Source organism: Pomacea canaliculata, linkage group LG7 (genome assembly GCF_003073045.1).
Source record: "Pomacea canaliculata isolate SZHN2017 linkage group LG7, ASM307304v1, whole genome shotgun sequence".
NCBI classification, from domain to species: Eukaryota; Metazoa; Mollusca; class Gastropoda; order Architaenioglossa; family Ampullariidae; genus Pomacea; species Pomacea canaliculata.
The window spans coordinates 9,898,401-9,918,724 of NC_037596.1; the positions used below are offsets into that span (position 1 = coordinate 9,898,401).

The 20,324-nt window shown below is 37.9% G+C and overlaps 1 protein-coding gene across 2 annotated transcripts; it reads right to left on the minus strand.

Annotated features, from left to right (window-relative positions):
* Window positions 1-9,397: 9,397 nt before the first annotated feature.
* Window positions 9,398-19,492, minus strand: LOC112569453. Of its 2 annotated transcripts, none has more exons than XM_025247242.1 (11): window positions 19,218-19,492; window positions 18,613-18,954; window positions 18,230-18,357; window positions 17,023-17,230; window positions 16,352-16,642; window positions 15,376-15,663; window positions 14,771-15,097; window positions 13,759-13,881; window positions 12,705-12,932; window positions 11,823-12,256; window positions 9,398-11,382 (listed from the first exon to the last, which is right to left on the minus strand). In XM_025247242.1, the coding sequence occupies exons 1-10, from the start codon at window positions 19,270-19,272 to the stop codon at window positions 12,120-12,122; spliced, it is 2,127 nt and encodes a 708-aa protein (XP_025103027.1). In that variant the 5' UTR covers window positions 19,273-19,492; the 3' UTR covers window positions 9,398-11,382; window positions 11,823-12,119. The 2 variants fall into 2 exon arrangements, with proteins under 2 accessions (XP_025103027.1, XP_025103028.1); XM_025247243.1 differs by having other exon boundaries at window positions 9,400-11,382; window positions 11,823-12,238.
* Between the last annotated feature and the right edge of the window lie 832 nt (window positions 19,493-20,324).

Genomic DNA, 20,324 nt, shown 5'->3' on the forward strand with positions numbered 1-20,324 from the left:
TCCCCTGAGATTAGTCGTAGACGAGTGGGCGTGTACAGTACATCTTCCATATACTGGTTCCACAACCGAGCTCGAATGTAAAAAATAAATATATCAAAACAATTTTCCTATATAAACTAAAGGAAATAGGATTTATGCATTTCAACCTCCCACAACAACACAATTCATTTGTAATTATATGTAAATTATACGGTATATAATGTACAGTCCTGTATATAGTAAATGTTGATGGCACAATAATACAAATAACATAGACAATAAAATAATAAAATCATATTATACTTACCAATCTTACCTTATCTGTCAATAACGAAGGAGGAAGGATCGAGCCAGAGAGCAGACGGCCGGTGCTGAATGAATATATAGATTCCTCAGCTGATGTGACAACACTATTTATACACTGTTTTTAACTAAAAACATTTAGATTTTCACTAAGAAAACATTTGCTTTAACTTTTCATAACTTTTTAAATTAATCTAAACTTAAATATTTTAACTTTATTCATCACTTATTTTTTTTTCCTGTTTTTCCTCTCTCTCATCTATCAGAGCAAGATTGTCAAGCTCTTTAGCCTACCACACATATCAATAAGTCGAGTTCGTAAATCGAATTCTGCTCGTAAGTAATTCACGGATTTTTGGCTAGTATCTCGATTTACTCGTATATTTGTTCACTCGTATGTAAAGGTTTTGCTGTATAGGTTTGTGGTACAAGTATAGTTACTGTCATCAAAACTGAAATAGTTCGACAAATTTTTGTACAATCTACACAGTTTCTAAAACTGTTCTTGGTGCGTACTTAAAGTCTGTCGGCAGTGAGTTCTAGTTTGCGGCAGCTCTCTGCGTGAAACAACATTTGCCTTTGGTAGTGAACTGATAAATAAAATAAATACTAATATCACTAAAAGTTGGCTAAAACTTTGCAAAACTGATATGTTCGAAATAACGCTTTCTGCATTTACCCTGCAATCTTTTCCAAGGCTATCGCGCGCTGGTGGAATTGTTGCCTGATGTCGACTGCTGGCAGAGCCATCATCTCGTCATCCTTGCCAAGTAGCATTCCATTAACGCTGCTGCCAGATGCGTTCTATACATTTTATCCTGAAAAAAAAAGTAAAGATCATCAGGGTGACCCTCGACCATTCATCATTCAGTCTCAGCTTCTCCAATTTTGCAGGTGCACCCTTCACAGATTACATGACAGGAACTGAGCATCATGTCAGGGGCATCATCACTGACTCCCTGACATATGTTCTGAGTCACCCACACATACGATCACATGCACACACTTCAACACGTACTTGTCGTAACGTACGACATGCACCACATACACAGCAACATTAGGCATCAGATCAACGGAACAAGTATGACCACATCTCTGGTGTAACATCGCTAATTACTACATCACAGCTCGGCCCATTGGATCAAACTGCAGAGAAAAACTTATGCTGCTTTGGTATAACATGACAAGAAGAAAAGACTGTTCATATAACTAAACTCCATGTTTCCATTAAATGCTCGATCTGCTTTACTGTACAATACATACCTCGGCTACGTGCTGACGTTGTCGTTTACGCGATTGAGCAAAATTAGCGACTTACATCTCCACTAAGTTTCAAAGAAAATTTGAAGTTTGTCGAGCTTATATGTATACATGTTTTATTTTTTTAAAAAGACCACACAAGCAACACACAGTTAAGCGCTCACCTTTGTTTCAGTGCTCGTTCAAGTTGATTGGGACTTTACCTTCTCCATCATGCAGTGTCACCTGATAACGCTGCTGTATCTCCTCCATTTTTCTGAGCTGCATCCTGCTTGGCTGAATTAGTAAAGATGAAAACATGCCGTGATGTTAAAAGAGAACCATGACAACAAAATGTAAAGTAGTGCAGACGAATTATTGACTTCTAAATCTTGAAAGTACTTATTTGTTATTTCTTCTTAGCATTGCAAACTCATGTGTGTATCAATAAGAAACCTCATTAATTCTTTGATCATCATTATTACTTAAATAAACTTAGAACACTGTCACCTGGTTGGCACCTCATCGAAGTCAAGGTAGTGTGTAGTTAATCTAATCTGGCATTGTTACCACCGTGTCATAGCTGAGTCTCTGTATCAGCATCACTTTGACACGAGGGAACATCATGTCTGTCGTATCTGTCAAAGATGAAAACTAATATAACTGTTAATAACAACCAAGACAAACACAGGATCGACCAACAGTTTCATGTATTGTGAGATAGCACACGCCTCAATAGTTCGAGGCAGTCTCCTTGGTGTCAGAATGTTTGTCTTTCTTAAAATATTAATTACACCTACAATCCTCTCGATTACAGGATACAGTTTTTAAATTAAAATGTCAGTGATGTGACAAAGCAAACTTCCTTTCAAACGACCTTAAACCTATATTTTTGACTCTGTTAACGATTTCTTTTGGCGTACTTTGTACAAGCACGTACAGATGTACTATGCCATACACAATACATGTCAAATTGACTTCAAAGTCCAGCGATCTGTCTACACCAGTGATGCCCAACCTTTTTCGGCCTGCGGGCCATACACATTTCCGACATGCGTGTCACGGGCCACTTCACCGCAAAAAAAAAAAAAAAAAAAAAGAAAAAATAGAGCAGATACCATTTTTATTAGAAACAAGTCGTACTTACCATTAATTATGTAGTAATTAGTGGGATATTTGAAGTTGTTTACCCGAAACCAACTTCTGAATGTCCGACTGCATCGTAGAGACACCAAGTCAGAGCACTGAATCGAAATGTTCGTCCATCGAAAAAAAGATTGAGAGACGCCCATACGTTGGGATAAATACTTCTTCTTCCCTTTTTTTTCGTTTTTTTAGGTCTTTTTTTCTTACTAACATGCCGATTTCCTGCACTGTGGGCAGAAGTTTCGCGGTCTGGATGGCACCGCGTCCCGGGCCGGATATGGCTCACGGGCCGTAGGTTGGGCATCCCTGATGTACACCATCAGCGGCTCGATCTGTCGCGTGGAGTGTCCTCTTTCTAGAAAGAACAGGAACACGCACATAAATGCGCTCTCTCTCACACACACACATTACAAATTAAAACGAATAGGGCAAAAATAATGTACTTGTTACACTCATTCTAAGAGTTTGGATTCGTTTGATTCTAAATTCGAAATCCCCAAAACGTGTTTGTGCCTACTGTGGGATCACGACCTGCTAACGATCACGTCCTCTCTGTGCTTACGTCATGACACGTACCATCTACTCCTTCGTGTCAGATAAAGCTCACAAGCACTACCAGATTATTTTTTTATGGTACACGATTTAAAAGTGCACGTTTTCGAAAAAAATAATGAGCTGATAGCGGATTGACAAACAAAAGTATTGATGGCACAGTGGACTTCATGTGTGTGTGTGTTCGAGTCTCGGCTCCGACATACCTGTCTCTGGATTTCAAATCTACTTATAGGGCTGTCCATCAGGGATTTTCTTTTCTGGGTACTCCACTCTGTGTGTGTGTGTGCGAAGGTCTCTGTGTTTAAAGAGTAAAGCTCACAGACCGCTGTGTCACGTCTCTCTGTGTTTCTGCTCAGTGTTGTAAACAGCAATGAACATAGTTATGAGATTGCGCTCTATAAATGTACATTATTTCTTAACATTTTGTATACAGTGTATAAGCTTTCCACGAAACTCAAAGCATTTACACACTAAATGAAAAATCAAGCGAAAGACCATGTCTATAAATTATTTCACTTACCCCTTGTCTGATAAACTCAAAACCTCTCTAGGCCTGTTACACAGTACAGCAAAGTACAGCAGCGCTCTCCCACAGCAAGAAAAATGGGGTGAATAAAACTTGGCTCACCTGAAGCCCACGGTATGTCACTCGACAAACTGAAAGTATGTGACTAGATCGGAGAATTTTATGAGTCAGCCAGATACATAATCATACCTACCTTCCAGCAGTCTGTTGGTAACTGATACAACGTACTGCAGGTTTTAGGCTTGTCAGCTGTTGAACTATACAAAGTGCATGTGCGACATACTGCGGACAGGTTTGACGTACAGAGAGTGTCGTAATACTATATGTTTCTTACTGCAGTGGCGACAAGTGAGCTTTTTACTGGGTGCCCCTTAAGTACAGTAATCTTGTATCTACTAACTCAAACTGCAAACGCTTGTAAAAACGAGCCGTAAAGCCCGGGTTCGGTATTTAACCATTGAAGTTTTTCACAACAGCAAGAATAAAGATTTTTTGAAAATTTTTCTTACAGATAAGTACAATTGTGATTTATTTTCAACCTAAAAGTAAAATTTTGTTAGCAGAACTTGTGAAGGTGTAGTGGTAGCCTCTTTTCCATGTAAAGATTTTCCTGCCTTTTTGAACAAAAAAGTCCCTTATTTGTTTTGAATGTTTTGTTTTGAAGTGTTTTTGTAATACAATTTGTATTTACAACAAATGTTATTCTCATTGATTTCACTGCGTGCGTAGTCAGGTAATCGTGGCTTGGTCGTATATACGGCTCAGGGATGGTAAACGACAAACGGCAAACAACTCGTGATCAGCCGTTAGAACCCATTGTTTGGAGAATCGAATTATTGATGGCTGTCTATCAACGACGACCAGTTCTTGCGCACTTCCCATGGCAGACGTCAGCAGGTCTTTGCATAAGTTATTGACTTTGCTGCATAAAAGCACTTTGTTTCTCTAAACAGGATCGTGGTTTTATTAGTTCAGTATTATTATTTCTCTCTCTCTCTTTTTTTCAAATATTGTATGCTCTAAAGAGGCGCAATGAGTATGTTGGAAGTACTGGACAAACAACATGACCCCAGCTGGTTGGACTCACAGATCTGGTCAAAATGTAGAACAGACTGGGGCTGATGACCTAATAATGTGTGTGTGTGTGTGAGCGCACGCGAGCGCTCGTATGGGTGCGTGTGTGGTGCGTGTGCAAGTGTAGGTGTAGAAGATAAGATAAAAGAGAGGGCAAATGAAAAAACGATCTGTATGTGAGTGTAGTGTGAGCGAGTGTGTGTGTGTAAGTGCGCGAGTTTTATATAGAAGTAAGAGAGAGAGAGAGAGACAGGGCAAACGAAGAATGGTTGGCATAAGTGTAAGTGCTAGGTAATGAGTTGTTGAAACGATATTTATGTACTTCATGTAATTTACATATGCCTGTGTATGTTCTATGGCCGATGACAAAATGTATACCACCCCCTGCTTTCAAAGGGTCGTCGACCCTTCAAATAAAAATTCAATTCAATTTTCTTTTCCACTGTCATTTTTTTTTAAATCCTTTACCCACACCTGGGATTTTATCGACCGTAAGGTATGGAATAATCAAGTCTGGTATAAAATCAATGAGACACGAACTTCTTCTAGTCAACTTTGTATTGATGTAAAAGTAGAAATGGTATGAAATACATTGAATAATGACATTTGTCTGAGTAGGGTGCTTATGTACAGTAAGAAACAAGACAATGCTTGCACAGTGTTGTTAATTTTAAACACCGACCTATTCTTTAGGATGGTAATTCCATGTTTGTGTGAAATATTTGTACACCGCAGTGAACCTTGATGGATGTTTCCCAGGTCCTTTTTAGCCTAGCCAATGCAGCTGTTATAACAGCTTTAAAAAAAACTTTCAAGCTGTGCCACAAGACGTGCCTGTTAAACCTGTTTTACGAGTCAACATTTTTCTGGCAACACACACACCAGTCAATATCACGGAAGATGAAGGAAAAGTATATTGATGAACGCACTCCGGCCCTTGTGGCATTTATTTCTCTTCTTCTTTTCTTTCTTTTTCCCTCCTGTACTTCTCTCCCTGTCAGCGATAAATAAATGTGTAGAAAAATTCATCATTACCGATTCCCGACTTTCCGTATACCCTGAATATTTTTTGTCTTGCAAATATTTTCACAAATTCTCAAAGATCTAAAAGAGAGGGGCAATGTTTTTCTCACTTGGTATTTCCCCATCCGAACCCTAAATATACATTCATACAAGCTCATTAGACTTCACCCACTCATAACAGAAAATATAATTATCTTTAACTACTACTATAAACTAGTTATCTTTAAGAATAAAGTTAAAATTAGACACACATTCCTGCAAAATTTTATTGAATTTTGTGCTTTGCACATTGTCCCGAGATATTTAAAGCTCATTAAATGATAATGATCAATAATCAAAGATTTAATTGTCTTTTCTTTTTGTGGTAAAGTAAAAAAAAAAAAAAAATCGAGTATACTCTCATTTGATAGTGAAGTGTTTCTCACCTATATTATGTCTCCTATGTGGTGAACTAATGCCATGGTTTGTGACACTGGCTGGTAATCGTTGTGGTGTGCATGTAACGCTATTTGATCTTCACATGTAAATATTGTTCAACAAAACAACACGTTTGTTTTTGCTTTTAAATAAAAGAAGTATGTGTGTATTTAAAGTACAATGATATATTACCTGGTTTTTTAAAAACTTAATTTAAGTTTATATCATTTTTAAGAAGAAAGTAATTGTTGAGGGAAATGTGCCGTTTTGTGGTCTAAGGGAGACTACTACGGTGCAGGCCGTAGTTCCTTTTTCCTGCTGGATTGTGGCTCACTACAGCCTCATAGTCAAAGACATTAATTTTATGTGTTGCTCATTTTCCTTCTCTGTTCTCAGTGTCTTGATTGCTATACTCCTGTAACTTCGTATGCTAACCAGCTTCTCATCATTTAAGGCTTACGTTACTTCTTTTGTGAATATCTCCAGAAATTATCAAATGTGCCCCTGTAATTGTTTATTGTTAAAATTAAACTCAGGAGGGAAATGCGCTGTAGATAGGGCTGCCGAAAGCCAGCATGGACCACAGGGCACATGACCTGCTGAATGTCTTTTCACGAACCAAAAAAATCCAATTTCTTTTGACATTACTCGTTTTCAGGCTGCAACATGTACCTCTCACGCCCTTCTTCAAAATAAAACAGTGTATACATAGGGTCACAACCTTTTATGACCTGGTCTTCGTGAGATATGCCCTATCGTCAATACTGACAGAGTGAATGATAAAGGTTGTCTTGTCAGTGTTATTGTTCAACAGGTTCCAGTGTAAAAATCACGTGAGATATTTCTCCAGGCAATGATCACATCAAATCTAACCCTAACCCCTGTCACTTTAATTTTCCCCTTTAAAGCATCGGAGTTTTGTATCTTAATTCAATCTTATTTTTCTTACAGACTGACGATAAGACACTGCAAGCTAGACAGGACTTAACTTTTTATGACAGGTAAAAAAGGAAATAAGCGTAAAAGTTCATGCAGCTCAATTCCTGTCTTTGCACGTCCACTTATTGTAATAACAGTAATTGGATCGAATATTTAACACCTTGTCTTGAGCAAGATGAGGAATTTAATAAGTGGGATATATAGACCTTCCCTAACTCTAATCCTTCCCCATAAGATCGATGACACCATGAGGGGAAAACTCCGTAAAGTTTCTTTACGCGTTTTTGACCTTTGACACGATTATGTTAGGATCTGTCCATCTCTTGGGGAGAGTTGTTACGTGTAGCGCACGGCGAATAAAAATTCTATAGACCTGGAGTGTCTTAAATCATATGATATTGCTAAAATGTCTTAGTCCGTAGCTCTTTTACTCAAAAAGATACACTGCATGAAAAACAACTGAAACAAAATGTTGTTTGGTTGATAATGCGGATTAAAACTATGCAAAACTAGACACACAGGAGAGACATAAATCACACAGCTTCTTTGTTATCGAATGTAAAGACCAAGTCAGCAAATGTCAACTGCGATAGTTTGCTACTCTTACTTCGATTCAGGCGAAAAGCACTTCCTTCCCTTGTAAACTCGTACCTAACAGCACAATATACTGGGTTATGAGCTTCTGACCTGCACTTTGACCTCTTCACGCCACGTCATCTGCCTTAACTCTTACAAAAATTAAAAAAGTTGAACCAGTCTCATTTATCCTCGTAGCCGTTACCTCAAACGTCTGCTTCACCCCAAAGCATACATAGTACAGATTCATAGACACGCACAGGTTCCAGTAGTCTCTGACTATTCAAGAATAAAGTATGACAATAATTAGCACCAGGTGGAGAAAAAATATAAAATAAAAAGTGTTTTCATTCATACCATTAAAATTGAGATTTGTCCATAATCTGAGGAATGTCGATAAAAAATGTTGGTTTCGTTGACAAGAAAGACAACAAATTTCATTTCATGTGTTTTCATAGTGTTGGTCATGCTAATTACTCTTCCAGGTTTAATATCTCTAGTGTGTATTTAGATGTTTTTAAATGTATCTTTCTTGTTGAGAGAGAGAGAGTGTGTGTGTTTTAAGCCCACCCATTTTCATAAAATAAAACTGCATCTTTTTTGATATCATTGCGTGATTTTATATCTTCATTCACATTGAGTACTGTTATTCTAAATCTTAGACTTATCTGATTTGCAGACACTATTACCTAAAGTGCTAATTTTCATCGGTCATGCTTTCTTTATACAAATATAGATCAAGATTGGAGCCACCCACTTTCACAGGGAAGCCAATGCTGGGTAACCGGAAGTTACAGCTACGACAAACTTCCGATTGGAAACTACAGCACCCTCCTACGGCTTTTCTAAGGGCACAAAAAAAGAGCCTAGCAAAATTTCCGCAAAGCCTTAAGTAGTTTACTACTTATTTCCCCATCTTCTGATTACACTCTTTTTGTATCTGTGTGTGTGTTTTCGTGTTCGCACGACGTAGTCTTTACTGTTTGTGTACTCTATTGATGTTAGCTTATGTTTACATATGCCAATATCCTATTATATCATTGTGGTTTAATAAATGTTTTACTGTTGAGCGTAAAACTTCTGTGCACTCCAAGATTATTTCATCGAGAAAGTGGAGACTATTATTACTTAAAACAAAATAAATACATTTCTTTCTTTATAATGCTATCGGCAAAGCTAACATAGAAAAAAAAAATATCTTCAGCTAGGCAAGATTTAAACAGATGGACTAATAACACATGACCCTTGAAGATGATCTACACAGTTAAGGTCAGTTTTTGACTCATTTGGAAGAGACCTCCACAAGCTAGGGATAAGCTTCAGAGTTGGGAGGACTGAACATCAGATAGAGAAGTTCCCTATGATTGTTCACTGGTGTTTACAGCTCACCATCAAAACTGTCTACAGTACACAAAGTCAAGTACTGATCCTAGTTTAAAGTAACCTACATCCTTAGCTGACATGACTAGAAAGTTCGTGAGTTTATTACTACCGGGATTAATCTCAGATTTAACATCTGGCTCGAAGCTTGCTAATGATAATGACTAATTATCTTCGATATTTCCTGAAGGGTATTCGGGGGAAATACCGGTGCATCTGAGCTATGCGTAGGATGAGAAATAAGACATTTTAATGCCACTTTATGGTTCCTTGTTAGAGCACTCTTAAAATATAGGAAACATTTTATTTCTAAGTTTTACTTCATTAAATTTAGTATAGTTTCTGTTCTTCGTTCTTACTTCATGTCTTTGTTGCAAACAGAAGTGTAAATTGATGAATTGCCTTCAGCCCTTGTTACTTTCGGGAGCCACACAATAAGCCATTCATCGTTTCTTTATCTACTGCTCTCTCTTCTTGTACTTCTATCTCTCACACAGTCCTTCACTCTTCTCAACATTCTTTGTGTCAACATCATCTCAACCATCATCATTAACAAAACACAATAGCAGTAAAGAAGGTTGGTTTTTAGGACACATTTTGAAGTATTATGAAAGGAAGTTGGCTAGGTTTAACAATGCCTTCCTGTTTAGAGAAAAAAGTTTTCGAAACTTGCAGGCGGAACATAGTTAATATAATAAGTAAGTGCAACGGTTTTACCTCAGTGATGTTTTGAAAGATCTGATAGTTCATCTCCTCCTTATTGTCACCAAAGATAGTAAATATTAGTATTTAGTACCTTTGCTGTCACATGGTCTACAAAGAGTTTCGTATCTCGAATTGTTTTCCTTTTTAACTACTGTTCACTGAGAAGTCGTTTTGAAAAGTTCACAATGTTAAAAATGTAAGAAAACAGACATCAACATTTTCAAGTAATATTCTATAGTAAATGATGCTTTTAACATTTTGACATTCTAGTAAATCTCTTTCATTTCTATTTTTCTTTGAATATAACTAACCTGTTGGCACTTCTCTATTTCTCTTTTAGATATTCACTTGTGACACGTAGAAGTGTCTGCTTAGCACTAAGTCCACTTTCATGTACTTCATGTGTACATTGAATAGCACAAGTAAAACAGAACTGATAAGTTTCCTTCTTGTAAATAAATAACTATATTCTATGCTGAATACTTGACAAGTTACTTTGATTGTTTACATTGACCAATTCTTTAAACTCCATATGTAATTATATGAGCATATGAATATATATATATATGAACTTTGAGGTGAAATTATTCTTAACTAAATCTCCAAAGTCTCCAGTTTAACAGATAAGACTAGCGGAAATGGGAAAATAAAGTAATTACAAATTCCATTTCATGTTGGGGAAGAGTAAATGTTGGACAACATCAGCACAGATCTTCTTGTGGAAATTTTCAGTGAAAACCTGTCGAAAGTGAAGATCAAACTCCCACGTTAATTCAGGCCTGAGCTGTGCACGTGACCTATCTCCCCGCTCTGAGCTCAGGTCAGCTCAAGGTGATTACTGCCGGTATTAGTCTTTCTAAGAGGTTGTATGATAACAGGATCAAACTTCCTTAACATTCACTGCCATGTTTAATATATTCTCAAGTGTCTTCCTAGCTAAATAAAAAGTTTCCACAGCCTCACATGTCTGTCATTTATGTACCATTAAGAATGTCATATAACGCATCATAGCAATTATGCCGAAAGACTAAATCAGATGCAACAATCTTAAAAAGCCCTCTGATCTGCACGTAAATTGGGTCCTCAAGTGATTTCATATAATGGTTCATTTGACTGAATTTATAGCTCATGCACAGTTATCTCCCTTGTTAATAACACTCAGGTGGTCTATTATTCACTCATACGCGCGCGCACACACACACGCCTATGTCTTAATCGTTTGATTTTCTGCCAGTGGCAGGGAAAGCATCTGCCATCAGGCGAAGTGTGCAGTACTCTGTCTCCTCGTGTGTGGGCGGTGGGTGACACCTCACACCATTGCCGACATCAAAGGCGGGGAAGGTGTAAAGAAGTCCTGCCGAGTTGAGCCACCTGCCGTCATCGGCTGTATGAGAACGTGAGGCAGGACTGCGAGCATCCAACTGGACATAATCCTCATCTTGTGCTGAATGTGGGCAGATAATATTCTGGTAATCGCCTAAGTCATCGCTATTATTCTTGGAGTCTTCTGTAAAGTAATCCTGAAAATGTATAAAATTACCGTGTATGAATTTCCCGCTCAAATATATTTTAACGAACGTTTATTCCTCTCAGATTTCAACATTTTCTTGTCACACTATCAATGTGAACTACATTTAAAATCAAGCGGCAATGAATGGCAATGTAAAGAATGATACGAAAAAGCATTAGCTGCCTGCTTAGTGCATGCATGAGTCATATACTGACCAGGAAGGAGAGTTTGGAAGTTCGAAACAACAGCTGTGTGCCTAAGCTAAGTGATTCTTTGTTTTGATGTTTACTTGCCAGCACATCATGAACTGACTGTCAGTGGGTAGAAACTTCTCTTACGTCTGTCTACTCCCTTAATAAAAACTGTGCCTGGGCCGTTTTCCTCATTTATTCATGCATTCTTTGTTTTCACATGCGCGCGCGTGCACACACACACACAAGCTAAACTAACCTCTTTCCTTCGATCTGCACACATACAATTTTCTTAGGGGTTAGCCAGATAAGCATAGAATACAAGAATTTTGCAATGCCTTAAGTACCTTTGCAGCTTAATAAACGTTTACCTTATAACAACACAATTATCACAATAAAATTGATAACATTATATAAAATCTTTAAAGCTTCAGTACTCAGAACAGTTGTGTACATCAAGCAAACCAGAAATGAACCCCATTCTATTTATTAAAGTAGCCTGGAGACTACATATCTTTTGCTATCTAGATAATGCAGTCTTCTAAGTGCTTTAATGTCAGGAAACATAGTTACCATATTTTGTTTTCGAAGTTTTATTGTCCAACTTGGCGTTATCACACCTACCAGCAGATTTGGTGCCCGCTTTGTCAACAACAGCATATACTACTTCACAGGCTGGTGGGAATTGCAATGCTGAAATACATGAAACAAAAATCAAAAATTGTTTTAAACGAACACATAAATGATTGAAAAGCAGATGAATTAACTCTATACATTGCCTTTATGAAGTTATTTACAAGGAGTTAAAAGGGATGCAAATGGGGTTTAGGGATATACATCAGAGCATTGTACTGATGTATACCGTAACTTTGGCAGTCACATGGTAGAAATGAACCCAGACTACATCTCTGGGGAGTAGTATCTAACGCATGACAAATCATGATAAAAATGTAGCCTCATATTTCTTCCTGTATTTTTTGAAAATGTCGTTTATCTTCACAACGAAGATGTCTATTGTTGTAGAGCATGTAGTGGTACTAAACTACAAGAACAGTTGTAATACGTTCACAATTTCAGTGTGCTTTTGTTTAACCACTTAATTTATAACTTGAATGTAATTGGTCTAGGCCTATCAACTTACCCGGCTTGTTTATTTTTTTGATTTGTTCTCCTGGTTCAGCGATGTGAGCTGGTCGAGTATTTTCCTTTCGCTTTGTCTTGTTCACTACAGCATACAGGGGTGTCTGACAGGGCTCCGGCTGTGATGTGCCGGGGATTTCCTCAGCTTCGGAGACGCGTACCTTGAGTGGAACTGGAAGTTGATTAAATTTTAGGGGTGGCTCTAGGGAATCCAGGACAGCATCACTCTCTGACAAGCAACAGATTTGATGACTCATCAGGTAGCTTTCATAGACCTCGCCAAAAAAGTCTATTCTGCACGAGCTAATACTCCTGGTATTCTACAGACACGAGTGGCAGCAAAATCGACTGCTGCTTCAACGCGATTGACTTGTTGTTTCTGTATACTTGGCTGGCGGAGGTCTACATTTTCGGAAGTCACTCTTTAGTCCAAACGATAACGAACGCTTTGTTGTCGCTCTCTGCTGTTCAAGTTTAGGCTGAGACTGCTAAACACATATTTAATAGCTAAATAGACAACACGCGACATCATAGAAGTTGCAGAAATTATCACTTGGACACCTTCCTCACTCATAATGTCATTAAACTATCATTGAACAGATTGACATCTACCTTTTTAGTTTTCAAAGAAATAAAGCAGTTGACAGAAACGAAACGAATGAAAAGATGAGACAAAAAAAACCAAAAAAAAAAAACAAACCCAAAAATATAGTGGCAGAGCATCCCTGTAATTGCCTTACGAGTTCTAAAAGGCAACCAGTAGGCTTCAAGAAGAAATCAACAAGGACAATATCATTAATTTTCAATCAAACCTCGTGAGTTTCTTTTACACTGATTACCAGATTTCAAGTGAAAAAAAGATAAGGGGAGAAGAAACCTAATATTATCAAGATCCTAATCTGCCAAACTTTATCAGAAATATGTAAAGGGGACAGCAAACAACATGAACTCTGAGAAATTGATAATGATTACAGCATCATGTGACAAATATTTACCTTAATTTTTGTGTCGTTTGAACATGTTCAAATTAGACTAGAAAATAGTGTTAACCATACCTTTACTTTTCTTAATTTTCCTCATTACAACGATTAGTACAGCGATTGAGAAGATAAAAACGACGACACACACAACAGCAACAGGCAGGGTAAGATTGTAGGATTCCAAGTCCTCCTGGTGAGCTAGAGAACAAGTGAAAATAACGTATCTAATATATTCATAGCAATGCACAAAATATATCTTCATATACCGTAAACAAAATGTTAATTAAAGAATAAATACTTTTGAGAATTGGATCGAAAGAATGTGTAAGAAAAGAGACTGGAAAGAAAAAGAAAAATTCTGATACTTTTATTTACCCCATCAGTCTTGACCAATCTTAAGTGTCGACTTGGGACTAGCCACAAAAAGTTTTTTAGTTCCCGCGCAGTGTTTGTAACCTGAGGGCGTTCCTCGTTTTCTTTGAAGGTTTTAGTATTTAGAACAGTTTACCGTCCCTTTGTTCCATTTCTTACAGTCGTCAAAATCCGTTTTAAGGGCTAATTTCATTTGGGAGTACCTTCAGGCACCTGTTTGTAGGGCTAGACTAGTTCGGTCTAATATCGCACTAAAATGGTTAAAAAGCAAACCTATGATCTTTTTCCTTGCATGCATAGTTTCTCGATGGAGAAGTTCGTATGTTTTTCTCAGACTTTGTTTCTAAAGGCAGATTTGTCGTTTAGAGTACTATTGCTACTGGTTACAGTTTGACTGGCTGTTTTCTCTCGTGTGAGAACTTTATATTTTTAGGTACGTGTCTCTATCATCTTGCTATAATTCCCACTTCTCACAACACATCTGCAGCAAATATGCTTTCGTATGCGTTTACTTTCAACATAGTTTTTGACAACCAATCTCATAAACTCTCTCAGGACGGATCTTCTCTTCGCATTGCAGTTTAATGTATGATGGCAATCGCCCGAGAGAACGATAAAAAAGGAGAATTTGTATGATGTCGCCTACCAATTAATAATGATAATGATGATAATAAGAATGATGATAATAATGGCGATGATGATGATGATTGCTCACCAAAGCTTATTACGACGGTGAAGTTCTCATCGCCAACCTTATTTATGAGCTGCACCTTGTACGAATCATTTGACCTGGAAGGAGTTTTGGATACAGTCAGAGTGCAAGTGAATAAGTAACGGTACATTTTACTGGGCTTGCAGGTGATGTTTATCAAAGAGCCTTCAGCATTATCGTCGGTACTTTCACTATGGTCCATCCAGGATCTTACTAACCCCACACGATACTCGTGTGGCACTGGATTCGCGATGACATCAAAATGAACTTTCCCTTGTTGGTTTACAATGTGTACCAGAAGATGCGTAGAAGAACGACTTCGCGGCTTACCTGTCAAATACATAAAACGGTGCATATACGAAACCACACAAACACATACACGTAGACATAGACTTAAAACAACATACCACGCATCGAGGTATAATCAAGATGCTCAAAGGATGATGGTGATTGTGTGATGAATTACATTAAAAAAATCACAAAATACTTTAAAAGACCTTACGAACTATTTCGTTCACGTACAAATAACTTTCAAAAGTGGTGAGTAATATTTTATTAAGAATAACAAACCACTGTCACTTGAAAACGTGTTGTAAATTTTTCCTTACACAGGACATCAATGTCGACAATGGCCGAGGTGGTCTCCCCTGACTGACGTGAAAACTCGTTCCACGCGGAGCAGTTGTAGGTGGCCGTGTCTTCACAGCGAGCGATGAAGGTGTGGTTGACAGGAGATGTGTCTTTAATGATAAGGGTGTTGTTGCCGTTGCTATAGATGGCGATTTCTGGCGTAGGTCGACCGTCTGATTCACACGACATGTTTACTTGCTGTCCTTCCTTTGTTGTCTTGTTTTGTTCGTCGCCATTCATTAAAATTTTCAAGGTTTTAACAGAATCTGTATACAGAATCGTGTAACTCAGAACATTAATGACTTTTTGACATTCGGAATAATTTTTGTAAGACACATATATTGGTTATTTAATCGTAATTGCTGGCGGGTAAGAGAGCTGCTATGAGAAATATTTCATGGTATGGACTAGTAAACAAGAAATATATAGATCTTCCAATCGAACAAACGGAAGACCTACATAAAGATGATCGAGATGATTGTCATAAAATGTTTAAGATAAACTATTGATGTTACAAATAGCATTCTTTCTAAGCCTACTTTTAACTCTCTAAACAGTTCAAGTGATAAGAAGTTCCCTTCGGAAGCTAAAGTTAAGAATCGCAACGCCACTTTCCCTCTCTTAAGATAAGTGTTTAATTCTCTCGCTTTGAACGATGCCTGTTGGTTGAGTGAAGACAAACTGAACTCGAAAAGCAATCCTTAAAAAAAAGATTAATGTAGGTTATGGTGAAAAAGAGTTAAACTGGTAAAATGCTTTATATAATCAAGGAACAAAATCTAAAAGGGACGTATTAATATGAAAAAGACAATCACAGGGAAAATTATTCCATAAGAAACATTTTCCAAATTTTATGATTTTGTGCATAAATACATCAGCGAAGTATGCAAACACGCACAAAGTGTATGTTTCCAAAGAGTAGTCAGAGACGCATATAAGGAATCGTTTACTTACACCCCACATTGGCAGTGAAGTTTTCCCCTTTTATCTCCTCTGTTCCCCACTTTACATCACACCTGAACCAGGTATTTTCATGATCTTTTAAAGTCAAGGGCTGAGAATAGGACACCTGATTTTGTTGCTTTTCACTGCTAGCTGTCCACTGGTTTGTCTTGTTACCTCTGATCCACCTCAGACATGCAGCAGGTTGCCCCAAACTAACGGCACTGCAGGTACAGGTGACATCAGTATTCTCTAGCACGTAGGGTTGCGGAGCACACGACATGATTGGCAAGGTAGGGCGCTCTGCATGGGACATGAAATATTTAGCATCCTATAAGTAAGACGAAGATTTGGCTTGTCTTCTCTCCCTCTTTCTCTCCCTCTTTCTCTCCCTCTTTCTCTCTCTCTCTCTCTCTCTCACCTCTCTCTCTCACACATAAACGTACACACATCTCATAAAACATAACGGTCACGGGATTGCAATATAATCTTCACATGAGCATATCACAAAGGAATTTAGTATTTAGTTTACGTAGTATAAAATATTTCATAAAGCCTGAGAGAAGTAGTTAGACTTGGTGCATCCTTAACAAATGGTGAAAGTGAATAATGTGTTAACAAAGTGGTAAGAAATTTCGGGTTTATGTTTCTAGCATTATGTTTGGAGTCCTTGCTGTTTGTACCAGTTGTAATCCAAATATCAGCAGCAAAGTTTGCCTGATATGTTCGTCCACCAGGTGAAACAGAGACATAAAACCTGTAGAGTCCTTCTTCTGCTGGCAGAGTCGTGTTGAACTGACAGGACCCTGTCATCTTCATTTCGTTTTTCGCTATGTTCTCACTGGTGGGCGACGTGAGCATTGTGACTGTACCTAAACTTTCATTCTTTGACTGAAACAGAGTAAGCAAAGGAAGAAAGAATCTGTAATGACAGAAACAATCCAGCGGCTGAATTAATGTATCGAAGTTAATGAAACAGAAAACTGAATAAAAAGAAGGCACATTTAGATGGAATATGTTTAAGCTAAGAATAGCTAACAACATTAATTATTTATTTGAAGTGACAAGCCCTATTTTATCCACTGTCCTTGTACTGTGTAATACTTTAGCTGCGAAGAAAACAAAATGGAATGCACAGTGCAAGTACTGACAGGAAGTTAAAATGAACTAATTTATTATTATTTCTCTTACTCTTGAAACCTATGGTATTTGTCCAGGGAAGTCTCACCTTAAATCAAAAGCCCCCTCCTATAATTGAAGGTTATCAAACATAGTGTAGGAGATTGTTTTTATTTTAGTTTTAAATACGATCGTCATTCGCTATAAATCTTATTACAATCTCTTTACAAAGACCAAAATTTCTTCCCACAGACATTTTTCCCACACCTTTCAAAGGAGTAAGATATCCCGTTCAATAGTAACCCAGCCTGCAAAGCTAGTGGGTTAGTAGTGGGACCCACTACTAACCCACTGGGGCCCATTACTAACCCACTAGCTTTGCAGGCTGGTTTAAGGCACACTGAATGAGGGATAAACAGCAATAAATATGAAAGCAGGAGAAAATATATGGGCACTGCCCTCACAAATGCTGGTCTCCAGATAAGTGAGAACTCTAACAATTACTTTCAGTTTCCTACTACTTTAAGGTCACTGGGCTACTTTGACCCCTTTATCATCATCATCGTCATCGTCATCATCATCATCTGACCGATAAAGCTGTCTACCCGGAGTAATAAAAATACAGCTGAATCACTTTGCATATATTTTAACGTGAGTAAAATGTAATTTGCAGATATTTTCACTGGCAGTAAAAAATAAAACACAGGACCAAATGCCATAATTAAATTGTACATACATATTTGTTACTAACTGAAAATATTCATTACTCACTCCGTGCTTTAGCAGAAAAATCTGGCAGGTGTAAAGTCCACGTGAGGAGTAGACACTGCCTATGATGCAAGAAACAGTCACGGACCATGATGCATTTACAGCTGAGCATATTACGAGCTCTGGGGGATCTGCAATAAAACTGCTCTGTGTCCTGTCAGCTCGTTTGCATTGCAGTTTGGTAAAACATTACTAAATTAAAGTTTACTTTTTCATGTACCGGCTGATGAAACGAAAACAACAAAAGCCTAAACAGATCTCGAAAATACCACGCAACGTGTTGCGAATTTAAAACAAAAGTGTAAAGATGTCTATAGATATCTACACTTGCATGAGAAATAAATGTAAAGCAAAATTTAATTAGTTTCAAAAATAGAACCGCTTACACACATAGTTGAGATCGCACCGAGCTACATTTATTGCCCCAGCCTCACCAACAGTACACTCAAGACTGCGATTCATCAACTCAACAGAGTCTGTGTGGTTCACAGCTTTGATGGTCAAGGAACTTGAGTGGCGAGGGTGAATTATACTGAAAGTAAACAGCTTGTTGAAATTAATCATCTCGTGACAAACATGTTGGCATTCGGCTAATAAATTGGAGCGACTGGACCCTTGGTATCGTAATCTCCACTGTACTCGTCCCTCAGCCGTGCAGATGAAGACAGTGTCTTGGTCAGCCAGCACTTCTCTCATCCCATCGTCACCACAGGGAGAGATGAGCACGCCTGAATAAGTTTTTACATAAACTGTCAGTTTTTAAATTATATTACTAAATAAAAATACCCCCAAACACCTCTAAAATTCTGCATCTCTCCTTTTCTCGTGTGCAATATATAGCAACAGCTGCGTATTGGTAAATCATGTTTTCATTCTAATGTCAGTAACGTTTTAGTCACAGTGCAGTTTTCTTTGTCGCAGTCCCTTGCTTTTACTATTTTTTAATTTTTAAAACTTGCATTTTCGTGTCAAATATTGCTCATAAATTTACCTTCAACAACAGATAAACCAACAAGAAGCAAGACAGCCACAGTTCCCATTTGCATTTTCCCAACGCGATGTAAATCACAGATGTATTCCTGTTCGTATGTTGTGACAAGCCTCCTGGCTTATTGCCTGGCTTGTGATTTATTTAATAAACCGTTGTAAAATGGATCTTTTATGCCAGTTGTGTTAGAAGAACTCTTACAGAAAATCCAAACACTATCGCAATGCAGAACGTTTTCGTTTTTAATCGACCGATTGCTTTGGTATATTCTGGGTGAGTGACACATCGAAAGAGGTCTACGCACGACTGTATCTCAATAAATGAAACTGGGATACGAAGAATTAACAGAGCCCTAGTATTGTTTAGTGCAACAGGAAAGGATTTCCTTATTCGTTGACTAGATAGAGAGCGAAAGTTCTTGAGGAAGTAAGGGGTAGGAGTTCACTACCCCACACTAATAACCTCAGGCCTGTTAGCGGATATCCGTAAGACCAGGGAAATACTCAGATAGCCCAGGGAGTCTACAGCGGAAATCTTGTTTGGTGACTAGTTCTGTCCAAACATAATTATGCCTTCGTCTCACTGCAGACCGCAATATCTTAGACCTCCCAAAAACTCGCTGTTTGGAGAGCAATTCTACTCTTAATCTAGACCGAAACTATGGGACTCATTGCCGTTCTCAGTTTGAACTATTAAACCTGTTCCAAAGTTTTAACAGATTTAAAGATTTTCTTTCTTTCTTTTTGTTTCTTGGAAAGAAGCTCTTACTACCGCTGTAGGCCTGGACAGTATCTGTTTGAGATGTGTACATGTGTTCAGTAAGATGGCGAGAGTACTATTCTTTTCCTCTCTTCCTTTATTAGCTGTAATTCATATCCATCACCATGTAAAAAGAAGCGCTGAGAACTTCGTCAAGTGCTGGGATTTCGCATTATACAAGCAACAACAACAACAGCAACAGGAATAATAAACGCCAAATTTGTGAAGAGCATACTCACACTCCTAAGGAGCATGCTCTTAGCGCTTAAGAACAAGAACGAAACATGGACAGCACACGAGGGACAGGAAAACAAACAAATAACAGGCCAAAAGAGTAAACATTCACTTTTC

Bases quoted from the DNA above. Each gene is read 5' to 3' on its own strand.
- LOC112569453 (XM_025247242.1), bottom strand. From the start codon at position 19,272: ATGCAAATGGGAACTGTGGCTGTCTTGCTTCTTGTTGGTTTATCTGTT. The intron at 16,643-17,022 runs GTACAAACAGCA...TGTCCCATGCAG, and splicing joins TGATATTTGGATTACAACTG to AGCGCCCTACCTTGCCAATC. The intron at 12,933-13,758 runs GTATGGTTAACA...GTTGCTTGTCAG, and splicing joins GAAAATTAAGAAAAGTAAAG to AGAGTGATGCTGTCCTGGAT.